Consider the following 22,693-nt stretch of genomic DNA (forward strand, 5'->3'; position numbering starts at 1 on the left):
TTATCAACATATCAGACCTTCAAAGTGAACGAGCACTGCCCTTTCTATGGCTACAGCCTTTGAAGATTAAGGGCCATATTCTCGCCGGTGCCTTACCCATTATCCATAAACTTCTTTGCCATTTTTTTAACTATTTTTAAAAAGATTTTCAAATACTTCAACTATAAGGCCCCTATTCCCGAACGGCTGTGAACAAATAGTATGTGTGTGTGTGTGTGTGTGTGTGTGTGTGTGTGTGTGTGTGTGTGTGTGTGTGTGTGTGTGCGTGCGCGTGCACGTGTGTGTGTGTGCAGGTGCAGTGGGTGACAGGGATGGCCACGGACAAGCGTCTCATGGTGTCGATCACGTCACCAGATGGTTTCCTCGTAACAACATCCAATGATGCTATTGGTACAATCAACTTTGAGACCAAAGAGACAGGTACAGTAGTCCTAACAGCAGCCTCCTGTTTCATTACACCATGTCTAATGAGACAAAGAGACAGGTACAGTAGTACTAACAGCAGCCTCCTGTTTCATTACACCATGTCTAATGTTATGAGACCAAAGAGACAGGTACTAATTGCAGCTGTCGTTGTGCAACAAAGTATATATGGCTTAACACTTGAAGCCTAGCATCGCTATTCTGGGCAGCGTAGTATTTCACATTCTGTGAAAATAGCCAATCTACAAGAGCTTGTACAGTAGATCGGCTATTTTCGGCAAAGACATCTAAGTGTAGAAGGGAAAAAGGAGGTACAAGAGTCTTGAACCAGTCTCCTCCTTGACTGACGGCATCTTCCACCTTCCAGGATTCTACCAGATGTGCCTTGGTAACTTCCACAACAAGTTCGGGGGCGTGAGGGTCTTTCTAAACTTCGGCGTCTACTACAAGGGCTTTGAGGAGACCAAGAAGCAGATGGAGAAGGAAGGAGCAGAGCTCAACAGCACGTTGTCCGGTATTGAGGTTAGTATGTGATTACATTGTTTTGACACTGTGAACTCTGTGAATACAGCAAAGAGTCATTTCTTCATTTAAAGCTCTATAAAAAGTCACTCTGTTCAATCTGTATGGTAGAATATGTTTGTTTTTTGATTGAATACTTTGTTAACAGTTTGTAAATAGTACAGTGGTATGATTATACAATGGTGCTAAAAGGATAACACAAAAAGCCTTAAGGGCTTATTGTCTCCGCCAGGCCGAAGGCATGGCGAGAGAGTATGTTTTACCCCCTGTCTGTCCGCGAGTCCGTCTGTCACCAGCTAATCTCCAGCACCGTTGGCCCGGTCACTGCGAAACTGTGCACACACACTCCCTGGATGCCAATTCAGAACCTCTGCCCCAAATCTTTCACATGGGCCTGTTATAGCTTCACCAGGAGGCCGATTTGTGAAAAAAACAATGTATTTATATTACTCCTACAGATTTTATCCAAACGTCATGCAAATCGGTACACAGTATCTCTATAGCCATGTGATTAACACGGATCTGTCCGATTTCCCATATTCCATCCTCATTGGCTAAGGCTGGCTTCCAAAGTTTGCAGGATTGGTCCGTTTTGAACAAAATGCCTCAAATTATGCACTCAGCTTGCGATTTCCGTGAAATTTTACACGCACATTCCCACTAGGCTGAGGAAGAAATGCCGCCCTTTTTTACATTGGCCTGTTATAGCGCCACCAGCAGGTCTAATCTAGCAAAACACATTTTCTGGAACGAAATGCCTCAAATCATGAATGCAGTGTCCGATTGTCGTGAAAGGCCTAAGAAGAAACGGGCACCCTTTTCACAATGGCCTATTATAGCGCCACCAGGAGGCCACAATAACCTACCTGCCCTGGCCGAGACCTGTGCTCCGAGGAGCACTTATTCTAGTTTCCATTGTGGTCCTGTGTACAATTCATAGAGAATGTTAATGCAATATACCTTTGGTCTCCCTGCTCTTCTACTGAGACATTTAGATCCTGTGTCTAGGTTGGACACAACCTTTGACACCATCCTGTTTTTCACCAACTCTTTTTGTTGTTTTTGTTAGACTAATTGGATGTCATCTTTGTTCAGTTGAGCACCCTGAAGTTGCAGAACCAGATCATCCACATGTGGCGATACTACAACTACGCTCGAATGAGGAGAGGGTCCGACCACTACCTCCTGCTGTCCAACAACAGCTATGTGATGTGGTGGTCCGCGGCCCAGAGCGTGGCCATCGTTCTGTCTGGATGCCTGCAGCTCTTCTGCCTCAAGAGGCTGTTCCACACGGACACCCAGAGACCTAAATGCTGAGACCAGACACTGGAGTGGACATGACAAGGCCTTTCTGCCCTTCTGAGCTTCTTCTAGACCAGTGGTTCTCAACCTTTTCAGGCTGCAACCCCCCAAAATAATCATATTTGAACTGGGGACCCCCCAAAATAATTATATTGGACCCCCCAAAATAATCATATTTGAACTGGGGACCACTCTGATACGCATTTGTAATTGTAGGAGTCGAGGCATTCAATTTAGTTTGGCTCAGTTCCACAGATAAATATTGTGAAAAGTCCAGATCTACAAGCTCGAGCTTTTTTCAAAAAACATTCCTCTTTCTTATATTTATGTTACTTTCATAGTATAGTTTGTTGATTACTTTTGATGCAGTAATAGACTTTTTTTGTGGAGGTATGAAAAATGTCTTAAAAGTCTTTAAATTGTCACTTAACTGTCATCTGTGGACCCCCCCAAAATCATGTGAACCCACAGGTTGAGAAACACTATTCTAGACTATTCCCACTAGTGGGCCGTGAGGTTGTTGCAAGCGGGCCCCCAAATAATTGACAAAATACTACGATTTTGATCATAATATAACATTAATATTAAAAAAGAATGTATGTAAAAATAAAGTACTTAAAATAATCAGTCAACTTGTCTTTACTTGAATTACTTTTTTAAAAGACTTACATTGCTTTCAAAACAGTGTTTTTAAAACCAAGACACCAAACAAACACCAAAACAAAGACTTTTATGGAGTTGAAATAGTACTCTACTAAATGAGAACACTGTGAGCCCCGCCACGTCTAAAATACACGTTTTGGTGCAAAGAAAGCAATGAAAATATTTCACCGGAATTACAACATGTTTTTGGTTACTCCACTGCGCCCTCTACAGATCTGGTCAATGGAATTTTCCTATTGACCAGATTCTTCCTTCCGGTGAAATATTTTCTTTTCTGGCCAAAAAGTGTATTTTATTCGTGAGGTGGGGGCTCAGAGTGTTCCCACTTAGTAGAATAGGCTTTCAACTCCATTAAACCGTCTTTGTTTTGGTGAGTACCAAAAGTGTATTTTTTATTTTTACTACAGACGAGAGGCTGCGCTGCGGTGCGAGGGGAAAGAATCTAAAGTACCATAGCGTTAAGGAGAACTCCTTCTAACGCTATGGACCAGAGCTAGACAGGGATAACTTTGTGAGTGTCTGGTAGGCTAGTAGCTCTGGTTCAGAGCGTTAGTGAGTTCTCTCTAACGCTCTGGAAGACCCCTCGCTCTGCGCATGTACAAGGAATTCCACTGCCCTGCCAGCGCTCAAGTGTAGTGAAAATAAACTAAACCATTTCGCTACTCACCGAAGCAAAGGCTGTTTTGTGTTGTTGAAAGTCTATTCTCCAACCCCGCACGCCTAAACGCACCCCACCTACTCTGTAAAATACACTTTATGGGCAGAAAATAAAATATGTCAGCGAGACGGACATTATTTGTATTTACTCCACAGTGCCCTCTACAGATCTGGGGGATCTGAACTTACCATTAACCAAAATGTAGAGGGCACTGTGGAGTAAATACAAATAATGTCCGTATTTTCACTACACTTGAGCGCTGGCAGGACAGTGGAATTCCTTGTACTGTACATGTGCAGAGAGAGGGGTCTTCCAGGACGTTAGAGGGAACTCACTAACGCTCTGAACCAGAGCTAGGTAGGCAACTAGCTCTTGTGTCCTCTGCTAAGCGATTAACCCTTTCACACTCCATGGCTTTTCTCGAGTAGCCTAATGTTATGCAAAGCAGTCAGGTTGAGGACATTGTTTAAGGCGTTAAAGACGGCTCGCCGCTGACGGTGCGTGCTCGCGCGTGCATGTGGAGTTCCCAGCCCTAGTAGCTTCAAAGCTAAGGGGTCGCCGAGCCCCTGAGCACCCCCTACAGCTCACCCATGTGTACATGTAGTTCCCCCACAATAACACTGTGTAAAACAAGGAAGAGGCAAAAAACGCACTTTGTTTTTTCGCCGGAAACTTTATCCAACATTTTATTTAGATTCTTTGTCTTTGACTCTCGTCTGTGATACGTTAAGCCTTAAGGTAAGATATTTTCTCTGTTTTAACCCCTTAAATAAAAGCATAATGTGATAAAGACAGACTATTGGGCCTATAGCTCCATAAAGAACCTCTCACTCCGCTATACAGCTCCGAGATGAGGTTCTATGTCGTTCTCATCCAGGATCGGTCGAACGTCCGCCAAGGCTCCGCTGTTTACCCTTTTGTATACATCGTATCCCAAAACTAATGGTAGATTCCAAACCGCACGGATGTTTAAGGTTTGGTCGGGGGCATAATATTTTAGGTCGGGAGCGAAACTACCCGTTTAAATTGCTTATTTAGTCAGCCTGTGGCCATGTTTACCATTGTAGCCAAACCGGGAGCAGCACTGGCAGCGGACGTAGGGGGGTTTTCCGGGTTGAATGGGAAACATGGCCACAGGCTGACTAAATAAGCGATTTAAACGGGTAGTTTCGCTCCGGACCTAAAATATTATGCCCCCGACCAAACCTTAAACATCCGTACGGTTTGGAATCTACCATTAGTTTTGGGATACGATGTATACAAAAGGGTAAACAGTGGAGCCTTGGCAGACGTTCCACCGATTCTGGATGAGAACGACATAGAACCTCATCTCGCTCGGAGCTGAATAGCGGAGTGAGAGGCTCTTTATGGAGCTAGGCCTATGCCATGTGCCCAGTGGTGGAAAAGGTACTCAAATGTTTTACTTAAGTTAAAGTATCAAAACTGCGATGTAGAAGTACTCCATTACAAGTAAAAGTCCTGAATTCAAAATCTACTTGAGTAAAAGTACAAAAGTATTGGTATCAAAATGTACTTAAAGTACCAAAAGTAAAAGTACTAACATGTTTGAATATAGCAGTAGGCCTACAAGCTCACAAGGCGTTGCAAGGCCACATGGTGTGAGCGTGTAGATCTGCTATTTTCAAATAGCCAAGGTATAAAATGGGGCTAAAGTGGTTAATGTATGTTTTATAATGTAATAATTTATATCTGCATAAAGTAACTAGTAACTGAAGTTTTCAAAGAATTGTAGTGGAGTAAAAGTACAATATTTGCCTCAGAGATGTAGTGGAGTAGAAGTAAAAATATAGACAATTGGAAAGTACCTCAAAATTGTACTTAAGTAGAGTACTTGAGTAAATGTACTTATTTACTTTACACCACTGCCGTTGCCTATGTAACACACCAGGAAACCCCTTTTTATTGCCTATTACAACATAATATATTGGTGGTGGTGAGCATAAATACTCATTCAGTTTTACCACATCACTTAAACGGACTTTCTCGTGTCTTAAACATTGTTTAAACCTATTGTAGTTTATTTATTATTTTATCATGTCAAGCACACTTGAAATAGAAAGTGAAAGTGTTTAAGTGACACGTCTGGCACTTCTGGAACAATGTAAATGAGTACATACTGCCATCTAGAGGCAAATCAGCACAACATTTAATGGCAGCACATAATATGCAACCTTTAGAATAACTAAAGTTTCAAAAATAAGCTAATTGTTACCTATTAAATAACAGATTATCTATAAAAGAATACTGAATTTCACCACGCAATTTTATAATTTAATTTATCTTCCCCTATAAACATCATTGGGTTATTAAACTACTGCCTACCATAAGTGGAAATATAATAACATCTTAATTCTTGAATGGATGTAAAACACCAATCCGCTTTTCTACACCATTTATATATGGTATACTGATGTATATGGTACATGCAGTTGTATGGACATACAGTACAAGCTGATTAGTACATACAGTACGTACACAAACACATGCTTACTGTATGTATATATTCTTAACTTTTTTCATCATCACAACAAGACTAAATTCCTTCTTTGCTTTTCAGCTGTGCCTCATCCAGAGAAGAAACAAACAAAAAAGCACGCACATCCATTCACTAAAAAACAGGTGCTGGGCTGAGGTCAGAATCCACAAAGAAGAATAAAGTCTGCACACTGGGTCATGTTCTAAGCTGAAAAAAATATATTACACCATTGGACGTGATGTTTCGAGCCTCATCAGACACTTCATCATCCAGACAAGACCTGAGACCATGGCTTCCACTCAGGTAGATAAATATACTGTAGCAACCTAAAATAAGGTGAACCTTCCTTGATCACATGTTATTGTTACGCTTCATACAAAAAAACCTGCTACTCCCTTTGACAGGAACCCTCTGTGAGAATATTGAAAAGGAACAAGGTGAATCTTGTCAGGTGGCTCAGCACAGATGTCAAGTGGATTCTGCAGCATGTACACGCTAAAGACATCGTTGATGACAGAGTGTATCAACGACTGAAGAATAACAAATCGTCAGAAGATGCTTGTATTGACCTTATTGATTCACTGATGTCTAAAGGAGAGGAACGTTCATCTGCCTTCCTTGAACTTCTCAAAGATCCAGAGTTTCACAGCACTTACAATACACAACTCAAGGACTGGATTCTTTCTCTTAAGCTGCCAGGTAATTATATAAAAAAGGTGAAATCGTTGTGCTGTCCAGCTTGACCGTGACGGGGGGGGGGAGGCCAGACTGGGAGGGTGATCTTTGTTGCAGTGCTGGTAGTTATTTGGCAACGTTATTTGGCAAAAGTTATTTTATGCTTACACTCTGGTAAAAGTGAATCTGCCTGTTTATTTTATGGATATTGATATGGATAATTGTATGAATAATTTTCAAAATAAAGTTTGGATCCCAAGGCTAGAATCCATCAGTAGGTCATAAAGAAGCCTCATGCAAAATGTTACGCTTTTATCCACTTATCATTAATTTTGCTAAGGTACCCCACTATAGTGGGGTACCAGTGACAACCAAGAACAGATTGCATGACGACCACCAACAGTGTGGTGACATCTGGAAACAACACTGATGATGTGTCCAAGTTTGTGCATCAGTAGATGTTTGTTAACTAATCTTTCTCCCCTGTAGGTCTGAAACGGACTCATCATGATGGAGGTAAGATGCAATCCATGATGTACTGAGTTCCACTGGATGCTATCAACTGTATATGTCATTTTACTATGATAAAATAAAATAAAATGTAAATAATAAAATATATGTTTATTTGCTCTATCCCTTAAGCAACATTTCAATACAATGTAACATTCATGAAGTGTTGCCACACTAGATGAACTTTCATTTTTATTAACTTCCATGTGCAGGTCTATATGAATGTATTTACTGTATGTGTCTTGTTCAAAATCAGGTTGTATTATCAGCTGGAATACACTGGAATGTTTATGTTTTTGTTTTTGTTTTAATTGATGTGTCTGATAATCCTATGTGGGATGGGTCAAGATATTGTCCAGACACAGAAATCAAATATTAATTAATTCATTGACTCATTCATACTGTAAGCTCCAGTCAACACATTAAGAGGCCCTCAAGTGCAGATCAACACATGATTTTACTCTAATGTGTTTCAGTGATGAATCCATGGGTGAATCCATCAGACCAGCCTATGACGTATTCAGGTATGTCCTCTGTTTTATTTCCCACTCTGTATTCTGAGGTCCTAGGACTCAGTTATACTGGTTGTTCCTCTTTCTGTATTCTGAGGTTCTCTGATTCAGTTCCATTGTTCTATGTTGGTGACCTAGGTGACAGAGTCTTTGTCCTCAAGGCCCCTAGACTGTGGAACAACCTGATAGAAGACCTCAGGTTAACTAGCTCACTAACCCCTTTCAATTTGAATAAAATAAAGAAAAACAATTTTACCCAAAAGCCTTTTTTCCTCTGACCAGGCAGCAGCTTAGTGCATCTATTTCAGAACCTATGTGTGATCCTTGTATATAGTGCTTGGTTTAATTACCTTCATAGACAGAGTTTCACATTTTTTGCCAGAGGGGGGCAAAAACTAAATCATAATACACTCGCAGTATCGATTATGACAACAACAACACAAATAAAACCTCCTGCCGAAAAATGCAGGTATGACTCTGCAAAACAACTCAATTTAATATAGAGCTTCTTACAGTAGAGAATGTGTTATCATTCTGGACCAAAAATGATAAAACAGGGGTCTGTGGTCTAATGGATATCACACACACACACACACACACACACACACACACACACACACACACACACACACACACACACACACACACACACACACACACACACTAAGCTTTCACTCTGTTTTTGATTCTCACTGAATGAGAGGCTGTGAGCAATAGAATGTATGAATGTAATTTATATAGTAGAATGTACATAGGGGTTAAAGTAGTTAAACAGATTTTGATTCTATATTAACATATTTTGCTGGTGACCCCCTGGAACCCCGTCAAGGACCCATGGGGGTCCCCGGACCCCACTTTGATGATTACTAGTTGAATGTATTATGTATAATGAATACAATAAACTCTAAGGGTAGGGATGAATATTCTAAGATTTGTACAGTATGAATGAACAGTATTATCAGAATATGTGTGAAAAGTATTATAAAGCGCTTCTAACTAAACCTCCTAACTCCATTGGAACCTCAAACTGTCGTTCAAACCACCTAACTCCAACTTGTGGAGATAGTTGTTTTGTCTATCATTGATTGAATGACGGATCTCCACATTAATGGTCAAAAACCTCCTAACTCCACTTGAGCTGAATTTGCGTAAAGTGATGATAATATAAGGACACATTCTAGTATCTGACAATGTATAAAGTTACCATACCAATTTTATGAGGCAGCATTGTGTTCTAAAAACATAGATTATGTATTGCTTATCACTGAATAACTGGAGTTGTAATGGGAGTACCAATGACAACCAGGGACAGACTAGGTGACCACCACGAAGAGTGTAGTGACATCTAGAAACAACACTAATAATGTGTCCAAGTTTGTGCATCAGTAGATGTTTGTTAACTAATCTTTCTCCCCTGTAGGTCTGAAACGGACCCGTCATGATGGAGGTAAGATACAATCCATGATGTATGAGTTCCACTGCATGCAATCAGCTGCTGTACTGCATCTGTCATTTTACTATGATTAGATCAAATAACATTTAAATAATAAAATATATATGGATTTGCTCTATCCCTTAAGAAGCAATTTAATACAATGCAATATTCATGAAGTATTGCCACACTATAGATGAACTTTCATTTTTATTAACTTTATTTATTCTATGTGCAGGTATATATGAATGTATTTACTGTATGTTTCTTGTTCAAAATCAGGTTGTATTATGAGTTTCTGGTTGGGTATACACTGGAATGTTTATGTTTTTGTTTTAATTGATGTGTCTGATAATCCCATGTGGGAAATACAATATTCATTCATTCATTCATACTGTAAGCTCCAGTCAACAGAATATGAGTCCCTCAAGTGCAGATCAACATTTACTCTAATGTGTTTCAGAAATGCATCCATCAGACCAGCCTATGACGTATTCAGGTAGGTCCTCTGTTTTACTCCCCACTCTGTAATCTGAGGTCCTCGGACTCAGTTCTACTGGTTGTTCCTATAAGTCTATGTTGGTGACCTGGGTGACAGACAGTGGTGTCATGGAGGCCACAAGGAGTAGGACTGCGTGTGGCCAGTGATTTTTTTCACGCGCAAGGTACGGCACGGTACAGTGCACACGTGTTCACGCACGTGCACGCTAGAACGTGCCCCCCCCCGTAGATTCACGAGCCAAGTACCCAAATGGCTGCTTTGCATAACAGGTTTTAGGTTTACAAGTGAGTGTGAAAATGTTTCCTCAGATTCCTTACACCTCACGTCTATAGGCTACACGGTAAGCAACACAGCATGTTGGCTTCAGTAGGGCTGCTACCAGTATCCTATCTGCACACAGCAATGCCTCAGCCACCGTCGAAGAAGAGAAAGATACTTGTTCAAAGCAAACTTTTAGTTTCAGCTCTATAATTCATGGCATTCCTTGAATTTGTTTTAGTTTAAAAAGACTAAAAGTGAGCAAAAAAAAAATTTCCTATACAAACATGTTTCCCAATTTAAGGTAAAATAAAATGCGCGCGGTGTGCGCATGCCGTGCGCACGCGCGTGTGACGTCATTAAAACACCGTCCTGCCAGTAAAAAAATCACCATGACACCGCTGGTGACAGAGTCTTTGTCCTCAAGGCCCCTAGACTGTGGAACAACCTGCTGGAAGACCTCAGGTTAACCAGCTCACTAACCCCTTTCAATTTGAATACAATAATTTACGATTCTGTGCCTATCGGTACATAACTTGGACGGGGCTGAGTAGGCTCAAGTGAACATCGCAACGTTCAGCACGGCAACTAGCGCCCCCCAGTTAAAAATCACTAAAATCACTATAACCATAGAAAGCAATACATAATTTTTTTCAACACTCATTTAATTAATATCATTACAAACTAATAATATAACCCTTGTTGTAAAAAACAAACAAAGTTGTCCTTTAAACGTCAAGTATAAAGTTATTTTCAATCAGTCATAATGGGAATGGATATGGTTGACCGCCGGCGGCCCTTAGGGCTTTATACTAGTGTCTTTTCCTAACAGGTCCACAAGTAGCCTTTCTTAGCATTCCTATTAGGGGGCTAACAGTGAACATCTGATCTACAAGCACACAACGTGTCACAGCGTTAGCCTGCATGTTGTGAGCTTGTAGATCGGCCATTTTCGGTTATTTAACCAGTTCCATGTTTTTATGAAGGACATATCCACCAGAATATTATTATTATTAGTTTTCCATTTCTAAATAAATGACAATTCTTCTTTAAAGCTCTTGAAACTAGTCATTTCTTTGTCATAAAATATCTAATAAATACCTTCTTAATTAATTGACTAATACTTAAAGCATGCAGAGATAGTTGTTAGCTAAATAAAATAAGTATGAAATACAATGATAATTTTATAACTTCTAACTTTAAATTATGCAGCAATTAAACTTTCTTTCTTTCTTTCTTTCTTTCTTTCTTTCTTTCTTTCTTTCTTTCCTCAGATCTCATAACAAATGATGAAGACGTTCGGATTGTAGTGGTGGGGAAGACTCAAGCTGGAAAGAGTGCCTCAGGAAACACCATCCTCGGCCTTAAAGCATTTGAATCCAAGTTTGCATTTGAATCTGTGACATTGAGCTGTAATAAGGCCAGTGGTGTAGTGGCTGGTAGAAAGGTTTCTGTCATTGATACTCCAGGCTTGTTTGACACTGGGTTCAGTAAATATGTAACCCTTAAAGAGGTCAGAAGGTGTATTACTTGTGCTGCTCCTGGTCCCCATGTGTTCCTGGCTTTGATCCAACGGGGGACTGATGAGGAGAAGAACGTTTTGGCAAAGATTCAGAAAGAATTTGGACAACGTTCAGACAAATACACCATGATTCTCTTCACTCATGGTGACCAGATTGAACGTCCATTTCAAAAAGCTGTGAACGATTCTCCGAAAATGCAAGAATTACTCAGCAAATATCATGGTAATTATCATGTCTTTAACAACCAAACTGAGATTCCCTCTCAGGTCACTGAGCTGCTAAAGAAAATCAACCAGTTGGTGGAGGAGAACGGTGGAAGCCACTACACCAACCAGATGTTCCAAGTAGAAGTAAGGAAACAAGGTGAGAGAAACAAGTTAATTATTCCTTTGATTGATTGATGTACTTTATTTAGTAAGACATGAGAACAGTACATGACAGTACATAACAGTACATGGAAGTACAAATTCACAATACATGGTCATAACTCATAACGTGTCACATTGCGATGCATTCTGAGCTGATCTGAGCTGCAGATCTGTTGTGTGCTTGTAGATCTACTATTTTCAATTGTGTGCTACTGTAAGGTTGTCACAATGCCATCATTGCAACTTGTGAGCTTGTACATCTGGTATTTCTTCTTAAACGTGACAATTTGTTGAAAATTCAAACTTTTCAACATTCTTTAAATTAGTGGAAATAGCTGACAACAAGCTCACAACATGACATGTTGTGCGCTTGTAGATCAGCTATTACAAGTCCTACAAAGTGGTTAAAGCAATGATTTGATAAATGACTAATATCATATAGTGTTACCTCATGTACAGATCAATACATATGATTTTACTTTAAAATGAAGTGTCTCTCATGTTTCAGAGCTGAAAAAAATGATGGATTCATCGAACCTGACTGCAGCATCTTCAGGTGGGTCCTTTGTTTATTGAATTAACTGATATTCAGATAGACTTAAACATTACTATTTACTAGTTCATTCCACCCACATGCCTGTTTCGTTGGTATTGTTTTGCTGTTGTGTAGTTGTGTTGATGTTGAGTTGATGTTGTGTACAGTATTTGTGTTGATGTTGTATATTTGTGTTGATGTTGTGGAAAAGACAAAAGAATAAGACAAAACACCGCAATTGTCGGCATTTATCATTCTATCTTGACTTTGACTTCAGCGTATGACCCGCTCAGGTCTCACGTCAGGTTTGAGTGCGTGTAGACTTTGGCTACACCCACCAGTTTGTTCCATTGTAGACATGTGGAGCAGCATTGTCTGACCATCTGACAGGGATCTGGACACGTGTATCCACTCCAAAATGGATATCTAACACACTAATAAATAATCCCTGTGAAAATATAAGATTTTATAAAGGCATACATCATGGACATGCACGCCTATTTTATTTACAAGTGACAATGACAAGCAATTAAAATCTAACATAGCCTACATTTGCAATGTTACAAGTTAGGTGCTGAATTATTCACTCATTTAAACAAACTGCTTTAACAGTCCTTCAGATAAGATTGCAGATCTCGCTGCATTGGCTATTTGAAAATAGAAGAACTACAAGCTCACAATGCATCACAATGCGACGAGTTGTGAGTTTATAGATCTGCTATTTTGAAAATATACGAGCGCCTATGCGAGAGCATTTTCGGGAGTCGGGACTGATGCCGCTGTAATCTTTTCATGGACAGTGAGGTCTCCAAACGTATATACGGTAGTGTGTCCTATGGAGTTATGTGCAACCTGGGTTAAGGATATAAACCTGTGCCCAGCACAGCTGTAATTCTTCACGCTGTGGATTGATTTGGGCCACCGGGAGATCGGAGATATAACCATCAAGAACACACCAGCCTTCATCCCTTAATGTTTATAATTCATTCTTCAATCACTCCATAAACGTTCAGATTATGACTGCCTTGCCATGCTATCTCTCATTTACTGGCGTCACGGCAGTCTGTGACTCATGGGAGACGCGCACTGCTCCTAATGGGTTGTAGTAAGTTGTGTAGTCGGACGCGGACATGACAGGCAGCGAGGCCGGCGGGGGAAACTCTTTCTTATTGGCTTTCCATACTTTGTTTGGTCGTATTCCGTGAGATGCATCAAAGGACAGACCAAATGTACGCTAGCATTGGCTATATAGGATCGCTTGATAAATATCACTTGGACTTGCGCTTAATATCGTTCCTGGGCTCAAATATAAGCTGGTTTGTACACTCCATTGATAAATGAGGGCCAGTGCTACTACTTAAATTAAAAGAGTTTTAGAATACCCATAACTTGGCAATATTATGGATGCGTATCATCTAGTTACCCACTTGGGTATTCAATTAATTTATTAATCTTCTTTTGTAGGTAGATAGGATGTGGTAGCCATGGAAATGGGTATTACACATGGAGACACCTATTTTTGATGGAGAACTGCCCCCCCAAAGTGTGTTCAATAGCACTGATTCATTAAAACAAGTACAAAAGTTGAAAAATGGAGATCTGGCCTCTGTGGACATTTTTAAGAACAACTTTAAAACACTACTATTTGACCTCAATGAATGTCTATGAGTGACCGTGGAAGGCACATAATTACGTCGCTGCCGTCGCGGGGTTCTGACAAAAAGTCAACCGGCTACGTGTTCGGAGTGAGACTGTGTTGACTGTTCATGCTATTCAAATATTAAGTGCGTCTAATCATTTTTGCATCTGTTTTCTTTTTGTTATATTTCATATCACCACATGATGACCGAACAACATGTTGCCTGAAACAGATGAAGAAAAAGGTGAGCTTTTTCTGTCCCGTCAATATTTGAGGTAACCAGTGAGTAGGTTCTTGGCTGGTGCTACCTTTGGTTTCCAGGATGTACATCCTCTATATCTTGTTCAAAAACTATAAATGTATCAGTTGTTACCAGAGAGTTTGAAAGTCACATCACTGTTTGCATGGGTTAATTAGTGTGGTTGCCCGAATAGGTCACTTTAAGTTTAGCAAGAGGGAGAGGAGACCTATCCTCTACAGGGAATTATTTGATATCTAGGCTACAGAAAACATTCAGTTGGACAGCCTACACACATACACACAACATACAAGACAAGCGTTTAAATACAGCTGCCATTAATTAGTGCTGTTGATTGCTTAGTGGTCAAATCAAGGTCAACAAGCCATCGTTAAGTAGAGAGATTCTACTTGTTTTCTGTACTGTGCGGTGCCTTGTATTCCGTGGACGGCCGAGAAATCCATGGACGGACAAAAAATCTGCGGCAATTTACATCGCAGAATCGCGGAATCTTGGGGGGTTCTAGTTATATGTATATACAAAATAAAGAGGGGGTGGGGGGGTGCGTGAGAGAAAGCTTGCCTAGGGCACTAATGGGGCTAGGACCGTGCCTGGTTGTCACTCTACTATTTATCTGTGGCTGCAGAGATGCAGGAGCTTCATTTTCTGTGATGCATTTATCTCACCCACCCTCCTTTTTAGCCGCCAGCTGAAAGCGCGGCGGCTCTGTATTCACTCTGAGTCTGACCCGACAGATGTCCGACATGTATTCATGTTTGCAACACTTTTTTTGCGTGATTGGCTGTCGTTTAAGCCAATGGGCGCCCTCGTCCTCCCAAGCTATGGGACTAGACACGCCTCTCTCAGTGGATTCGTCTGAGCGCTAGCCGAATTTGGCTAATAGTTAGCTTGTATGCTTGTATGATGTTACTAACTGTTTTTAGCCAAACGCGGTAATGTCCACTCTCCATTAGTTCTCGACGCAAGTAGGGATGGAGCTCGAAAACCGGGTACATTATATACCCGGGCATGAATTTATCGAGACCCGGGTATCGATAAGCTTTAGCCTTGTCGAGCCTGTTATCGAGTGCAGCGGCCCCTGACGTCATGTCTAAACTATCAAAACAAGAGGCGATCAAGAAATAAATCTAATCACTCACGCTGGCACAAACATGTTGGTCTAAAAGTGTATTGATAGCTGCAAGTTGTGCCAAACAGCGCTGCCCGGGTTAACAAGGAAGAGGAATTTTATTGGCTCTCTACATCACTATTTTAAGGGGGCTGTAAGCGTCCATTTGGTTCCATTTGTACACTCGGGTGGTTGCGTCGTTGTTGTGTTTACATGTGCGGTGCAGCGGTGAAACAATGGCGTTAACGAGTGAAACGCTCAAAAGTTTCACTCGTCCTCTTCTACCCAAGGTAGCAAGTCTCCGTTGACAATTTTAATTATCCAATTGATAATAATCCGTTTGGGATCTCCCTGTGAATGAATAACTAGTGTTGCTGAGCGTGTCCGTCCCTCAGTCTATCGTTGCCGAAAATGGCAGATCTACAAGCTCACAACGTGGTGCGAACAGACGCAGTGTGAGCTTGGAGATCGGCTATGTTTGGTGCGTGACACCGTCGTACGATGAAGTATAAATTGCGCTTTTAAAGTGACAGTACACAAATTAACCGTTTCTTCAATATTATTTTCCAAAAGTAAAAAGGTCACTTGCCTTCAGTCTGTTACTCTGTAAAGTACTGTATTTGAAGGCCCTAGTAAAATGTAGTGCGAGTGATATATTTTGGTTAAAACAAAGAAAAAATAAATATGCATTTTTTGTTATAAAGAGTTGAAGAGACATGGAGATTTTATAGTAATTATTACAGTACTATTCATAATATAAAGCCATTTAACACTTATTGCACATTATATGAATGGTTGTTTTAATGATAGGCAAAAATATTTTTAACTTTTGTCATTTTAATTTCAGATAGTTGTCAGCCACACACACACACACACACACACACACACACACACACACACACACACACACACACACACACACACACACACACACATCCTTTATATTGGTAGCCAACCGATGAACCTCTCTGTTGAGTTATTTTGGTTGCATTGGAATGGCTGAGATTTCATTTTAACACATTGAGTGCCAGGGGTTTTTCAAAACAGGGTACCTCCAGTGCCTGGATTTTTAACCATTTTTGGACCTTTTTCAAGTAGTCACAAAACATTTTCAGCGATCACCGTCCTCACGGTGATACCCTCATTACACACATAGAGGTCTCGTACAATCCGGGGAAAAAGATTAAAAACATTCGGTAATCCGTTCCATAGTTGCAGCCAGTTGAAAATAGTCGAAAATACATCGTAAAAACAAAAAGTACACAGGAGCCGAGATATAGGCTTTTTGAAGTCATAACTTAACAAGAAAGTGGATTGGAGTCTAAATCTTCGTAAAATCATATCTCCTGGTGCTGTGGAGAAGAAAAAAAAGAAGAAAAAAAAATCATATTTTTTCCCAAAAACGGCCATAACCGTTTTTGGCACACCTTGTTAGGATTATGAAAAACGGTCCAGGCCGTTTTTGGCACTCAATGTGTTAAAGACCACTTTTACATTTTGTGCTGCAGATTGGGGCAAAAAAAGCCTGCCGCTGGCGGCTATATTATGACTTTAGTCATTTCTTGTTCTCTTCCTAACAGGACGTTTTGTGATGCAGCACAGGACTCAGATGATTCAAAACGTTGTACCTTCCACAGTCATGTATTTAGTAGACAGTCTAGGAACCAGGGTCCCTCCTGAGCTCTATGCTGAGATTGAAGCTGCAGAGACGAGTGTGGACCAAATGAAGACACTGTACACATCACTGCTAGATGAAGGGGGAACACCTGTTAGAGCTGCCTTCTACAATGCTTTTGGTAAGATCCAGGTGTATTACTCATTTACTTATTTGTGTTTTTTATTAACATTTATTTATTTATTTTTCAAAAACACAATAACTTGTACTGTTGTAGCATTTGAACAAATTTGTGAGACTTCATAGGATGAAATAGCTTTTAAATAATGGCATTTTTAAATTAAATACTTGATGATTTTTTTTATTTGAACCATTTAAAGGAGTCAGTCAGGACCCGAGGAATCCGCCAGGGGGCGTTGTGTTAGAGGCCAAGCAACATGCGAATAAAATGTGGTGCCGATCTGATCCTGCATTCATGATATATGGTGCTTTTTTTTAAATTAACAGGCCGCTTCCACTCATTTTCCTAGCCAATTACAATGTCACATCACCCCTGAGATTGTTCGATTACGTAGTAACCTTTGTTCTCTGAGACTATCTCTCCACCCAACATTCATATGTATGGGGAATGACCCCACTTTGCTTGTGGCATAGATATTTCTTTAAGACACACTAGTTGTACTGGCACACACAGGTAGTTAAGCACATACTGTATTTAAAATATTTACAAATATGTTGAATTTTAAATATTTACAACCCCCGGGGCGGCTAGACAGCCAGACACCATCCGCCCATAAATGCGAAAGTAACTGGGTGTGGTAAAAGGCATGGAGATAAGAGGCAGTGCAGTCAGGCCAGCACAGCTGTGTGAAATATGTACAACAAAATACGAAAATTCACCCAGACAAGGAATAGGGAGTCAGACAGAAAGGCCACAGAACCTTTACAGCTGGCCCACGCTGATTTAGCCGGTCCCATGAGAACCCCAAGCTTAGTAGGGCACAAATATGCTGTCTTTTACAGACATCCAAAAGTGATGCAGTACAATCCACAGAGAGGTTTTTTACTCAGCACCTTAAGACGTCTGCACCCTATTCATCTCACCAAAACGGCACAGCAGAGAGAGGTTGTCAAACCCTCTGTGAAATGGGCAGACAAGCTGTGGAATTATGCTGTACAGGCAGCAGCCTACGTAAGGAACAAGTGTTACAGTAGACGCACAAAGAAAACGCCATATGAGATGCTCACAGGCAAGAAACTAGACGTCCAAAGATGTCCAAAGTTCAGAAATTTGGATCTGTGTGTTTTGCCTGCACACAAGAGAAAGGGAAGTTAGATTCCAGATGTGAGCAGGGTATTTTTATTGCCCACGACAAATACAGCCCTGCTTATCTTGTGTACTATCCAGATACAGAGAAGGACCAAAAACAAAGGTTGGTGTAATTCACAAACAAGACAGCAAAAGAAAAAAAAACACAGATACCTGGCCCACACATTGAATGTCATGACAGAGAGGTACACCCCAGGGTCCTTGACAATGTTGATGAAAAAATGAGAAATGCATCAGGTCAAAGTGTTCAAGATGATGTTTATGAGGCTGAATGTGCACAGCCAAGCACTGAGAGTGAGGCTAGAAAGAACCCACCTAGATCTAGGAGAAAGCCAGTGTGTTTACAGGATTATGAGACTGAGGATACCGCAGACAAACTGGTAACCTGTGTAGACTCTTGTTATAGAGCAGTTTGTGACATACAGTACCACAAAATTACCAAGATGCCATAGGGTCAACCAAGTCACGGCAGTGGATAAATGCAATGAATGATGAAATGCAGTCACTTGAAGAGAATGACACATTCAAAATCATCCAGTTGCCATCAGGCAAAAAGGCAGTGGGGGGGTAAATCGGGCTATATACTCTCAAAAGTGACACTGATGGGTCAGACAAATATTTAAGGCAAGATTAGTTGCCAAAGGTTACAGCCAAAAACAAGGTATTGAGGAAACATTCTCACAGCTGACATGACAACTGTAAGGGTCGTAACACACGGCAAGCGTTTCACGCGGGCGGTACCGCTCGGATCAGCGGTGATCGCGCCGCGATCATTGTTGTTTTTTCCTCCTGCGCGGTGCGGTGAAAGCTCACCACAATCCAGCTCTTGCCGCCCGCGTGCGCGTGCACAAACGAGCATGCGCGAGAGAATTTCACAGGGCCGCGCCCGCCTGCCTCACCGCCCCTCAACTTCTCTGCGTGTCCCAAATAATTGCCCGCCTCTCATTGAAAATGAATTACATAGGTGCGTTGGCCGCTTGCCGTGTGAAAGGACCTTTAGAGTGGTCATGCAAAAGGCAGTGCAGGAAGATTTAGTTTTACACCAAATGGATGTGAAAACTGCATACGTGCATGCACAAATATCTTACTGAAAATTCCTACTGATCACTGTCAATACACAAGGGAAAATCAATTCTGATTGTATGGGTCGATGATCTGATAATTGCTGCTAACAATGAGGAGGTAGTGAAAAGTGTCAAAAGGATGCATGTGAATCAAAACTTGGATGCACAGAAAATGCTGGAAAAATGGGAGAGCTGAGGATATATAGTGAGGCAGTGGGAAGTTGTATTTACTTGGCTACATGCACTAGACCAGATTTGAGTTTTGTGGTCAGTAGATTTTCCCAGCATGTTGCTGAACCAAGTGAAGAGCACTGTAACACTTTAAAGCATGTGCTAACTAGGTATCTTAACTTAAAGGGTACAACAGACCGTGGGTTATGCTTTAAAAAGGATGACACAGGTGAACTAGGCCTAATAGTCCATAGTGATGCTGACTGGGCATCAAAGGTTACAGACAGACGTAGCACCACAGGGTACTGTGCCTGTCTGAGTGAAAGAAGCTCTCTCATTTCATGGAAGACAAGAGAACAACCAACAGTTGTACTGTCTACTTGCGAGGCAGAATACATGGCAACAGCTACTCAGGGGTATTGATAAATATCAGTATGCTAAAACCAAGGTGTACGGTGACAACGGCGGCGCTCCCCTAGAGCAGGGGTTCTCAAACTTTTTCATGTCAAGGACCCCCAAATTGACACTTGTTAGCCCGTGGACCCCCATTTGAATAGATATGCCAGGGACCCCCATAAGAGAAGATTTTTACAGCTCTATAGCAGTGATTCTCAACCATTTTAATTTCAAGGACCCCCAGTTTGACATGCATTAGGCTACGGACCCCCGTTTAATGGCATGTCTATCTCTGGGACCCCAATTCATATTGTAAAATCAATGTTAATCTAACTCTGAGAGTGTACAAATGGAACCAAATGGACCCGTTAGGGTCCATTTGGTTCCATTTGTACACTCTCAGAGTTACAGACCCATAAGGGTCCATTTGGTTCCTGTCCATCATTTAGCTGGGTATCCCCTGGAACCCCCTCAAGTACCCCTGGGGGTCCCCGGACCCCACTTTGAGAACCAACGCCCTAGAGTTAGTGTCGAAGTGTCCTTGAGCAAGACGCTGAACCCCTAATTGCTCCCGATGAGCAGGTTGGTGCCTTGCATGGTTTCCTCCGCCATCGGTGTATGAATGTGTGTGTGTGTGTGTGAGGGTTAATGGCACAATCAATGTAAAGCGCTTCGGATAGAAGCGCTATATAAATGCACCATTTACCATTTACAACCAAGGAGCTATTTCACTAGCCAAGAAGCCAGTAAACCGGCAGCGGTGTAAACATAATGATATTGAATATATCACTTCATACAAGAAACTGTGAATAGTGGGAGGATATGTTTGCATGATTAACATGATTGCTGGTAAAAAATAAAAAACTGCCACTAAGCTATGTATTTGTTTACTTAAAGTGCAAGAAAAGCATGTAGTGTATGTGCCAATGTGTTTCTGCTTATTTTGTCAAGGCCAAAGAGGGAGATGTGTTTTGTTTGTTTTATGTTATGTACCACTATAAGCTAAGTTCAAGTGGGGGTGTTAAATGTAGTAACATTATGTGCGCCCTTACTCATTGTGTCCTGTAGAGGGCAATGTTGCATGCAGTGACGTCACTGACGCTACCTTTATACTGTAAAGTTGCTTGTAAATAATGGTAGTTGCGGTTGTGAGCTTGTAGATCGGCTATTTTCAAATAGCCGACGTATATAGGTTTGAAGTGCTCATGTGACCTATAGTCGCTAACGTCGGCGACAAGAATTAACTATTCAATATTATGAGACGTATTTTGAAACGTTCTCATTATTTTATTTTGAAGTAACACGTATTGTCTCAAAGTTGGCTGAGTGGTATAATGTCAAAATATTATTACCTGCACTGAATGGCACAGTTGTCAGAAGCACTTTTCATATGACTACAGTATATCATAGTTTTCCTGACCCCTCAATGTTTTTTTTTCCTTTTCTTCATACAGGTGCAAATATGCAGATCTATGTCAAGAGCCTCACTAGTGGCCAGATCTTCACATTTGAAGTCAAGCCAAACAACACCATTGAGAATGTGAGGGCCAGAATCTTTGACAAGGAAGGCATTCACCCTGACGAAGAGAGGCTGAAGTTTAAGGGCTGGGAACTGGAAGATGCCAAAACCCTGTCTGACTACAAGATTCGGACAGAATCCACCCTCCACCTGATACAGCATCCGAGGGAGATGTTCTTTGTCAAAGGCCTAATGGGAGACACCATCAATCTCTGTTATCAGTCAACCGACACCATTGCGAATGTGAAGGCCAAAATCCAGGAGTGGAAAGGCATTCCGCCGGACCAGCAGAGGCTGATGATTAACTGTGATGAACTGGAAGATGCCAAAACCCTGTTTGGCTACAACATTCAGCCAGGATCCACCCTCCTCATTGGAAAGACCATCAGCCTCGAGGTTGAGCCAAGCAACACCATTGAGAATGTGAAGGCCAGAATCCAGGACAAGGAAGGTATTCCCCCTGACCAGCAGAGGCTGATCTTTGCCAGACAGCCACTGAAAGTAACAAAAAACAAAAAAGGTCTCAAAATCAGTGGGGATTATTAGAAAAATCAGCCCATTCATAAATAGAGCCTGTCTAAAAACCCTTTACTACAGCCTAGTATATCCTTACCTAACCTACTGTAATATTGTATGGGCTAGTACCTATCCTTCTTGTCTCCATAAATTATTTATACTACAAAAAAGGTTTGTCAGATTAGCCACAAATTCTAGTCCACGGGAGCCTTCCTCACCCCTTTTTTCAACACTCAGTATACTAACAATCTTTAATATAAATGTACTCCAAACATGTCTATTTGTACATAAAACTAAATACCAATACACCCACCTCCCAAATCATTTTAAATTGTATTTCCAGCCAAATTCCAGCTTTCACCCATATCCCACTAGGCAAGCAAACCAACTGCATGTCCCACTATGTACCACCAATAGGGGGCAATTCGCCATCAAGTACAAAGGAGTTTCATTATGGAACGCCCATTTCAGTTTGGTGGCTACCACATCCTCCCTACCTACCTATAAAAGAAGCCTAATAATTAAGTTAAATACCCAAATGGAAAACTAGACCAGCTTCCAAATAATTTAATCCCTATTCACATGAATATGTAACAGCATAATTGTTTTGCTTTGTTCAATACTTTTTGTTGTTTTGTTTTGTTTTTGTTCTGTCTCTTCTGCTCAGTCTTGTACTTTTATTTTTTATCTTTTTTA

At 41.0% G+C, this 22,693-nt stretch overlaps 2 protein-coding genes across 3 annotated transcripts; both read left to right on the forward strand.

The window, feature by feature from the left end:
• Nucleotides 1-311: 311 nt before the first annotated feature.
• Nucleotides 312-2,262, forward strand: LOC311047947 (transmembrane emp24 domain-containing protein 6-like; the record flags this gene model as incomplete). Its single annotated transcript, XM_084060897.1, has 3 exons — nt 312-420; nt 791-945; nt 2,041-2,262. The coding sequence occupies 3 exons, from the start codon at nt 312-314 to the stop codon at nt 2,260-2,262; spliced, it is 486 nt and encodes a 161-aa protein (XP_083917023.1).
• Nucleotides 2,263-4,157: 1,895 nt separating this feature from the next.
• Nucleotides 4,158-22,141, forward strand: LOC311047407 (uncharacterized protein). 2 transcript variants are annotated; one of them, XM_084060103.1, is made up of 12 exons: nt 4,158-4,306; nt 6,147-6,368; nt 6,470-6,764; nt 7,230-7,256; nt 7,727-7,774; nt 9,183-9,209; nt 9,658-9,693; nt 11,229-11,840; nt 12,354-12,401; nt 14,252-14,263; nt 16,967-17,182; nt 21,417-22,141. In XM_084060103.1, exons 2-12 carry the CDS (start codon nt 6,354-6,356, stop codon nt 22,025-22,027), a joined length of 1,947 nt encoding a protein of 648 aa, XP_083916229.1. In that variant the 5' UTR covers nt 4,158-4,306; nt 6,147-6,353; the 3' UTR covers nt 22,028-22,141. The 2 variants fall into 2 exon arrangements, with proteins under 2 accessions (XP_083916229.1, XP_083916230.1); XM_084060104.1 differs by lacking the exons at nt 9,183-9,209; nt 9,658-9,693.
• Nucleotides 22,142-22,693: the final 552 nt, after the last annotated feature.

This window comes from Gymnoscopelus microlampas (assembly GCF_963454915.1).
Source record: "Gymnoscopelus microlampas genome assembly, chromosome: 6".
Lineage (NCBI taxonomy): Eukaryota > Metazoa > Chordata > Actinopteri > Myctophiformes > Myctophidae > Gymnoscopelus > Gymnoscopelus microlampas.

Bases quoted from the DNA above. Each gene is read 5' to 3' on its own strand.
- LOC311047407 (XM_084060103.1), top strand. The intron at 7,257-7,726 runs GTAAGATGCAAT...AATGTGTTTCAG, and splicing joins ACGGACTCATCATGATGGAG to TGATGAATCCATGGGTGAAT. The intron at 7,775-9,182 runs GTATGTCCTCTG...TCTCCCCTGTAG, and splicing joins CCAGCCTATGACGTATTCAG to GTCTGAAACGGACCCGTCAT.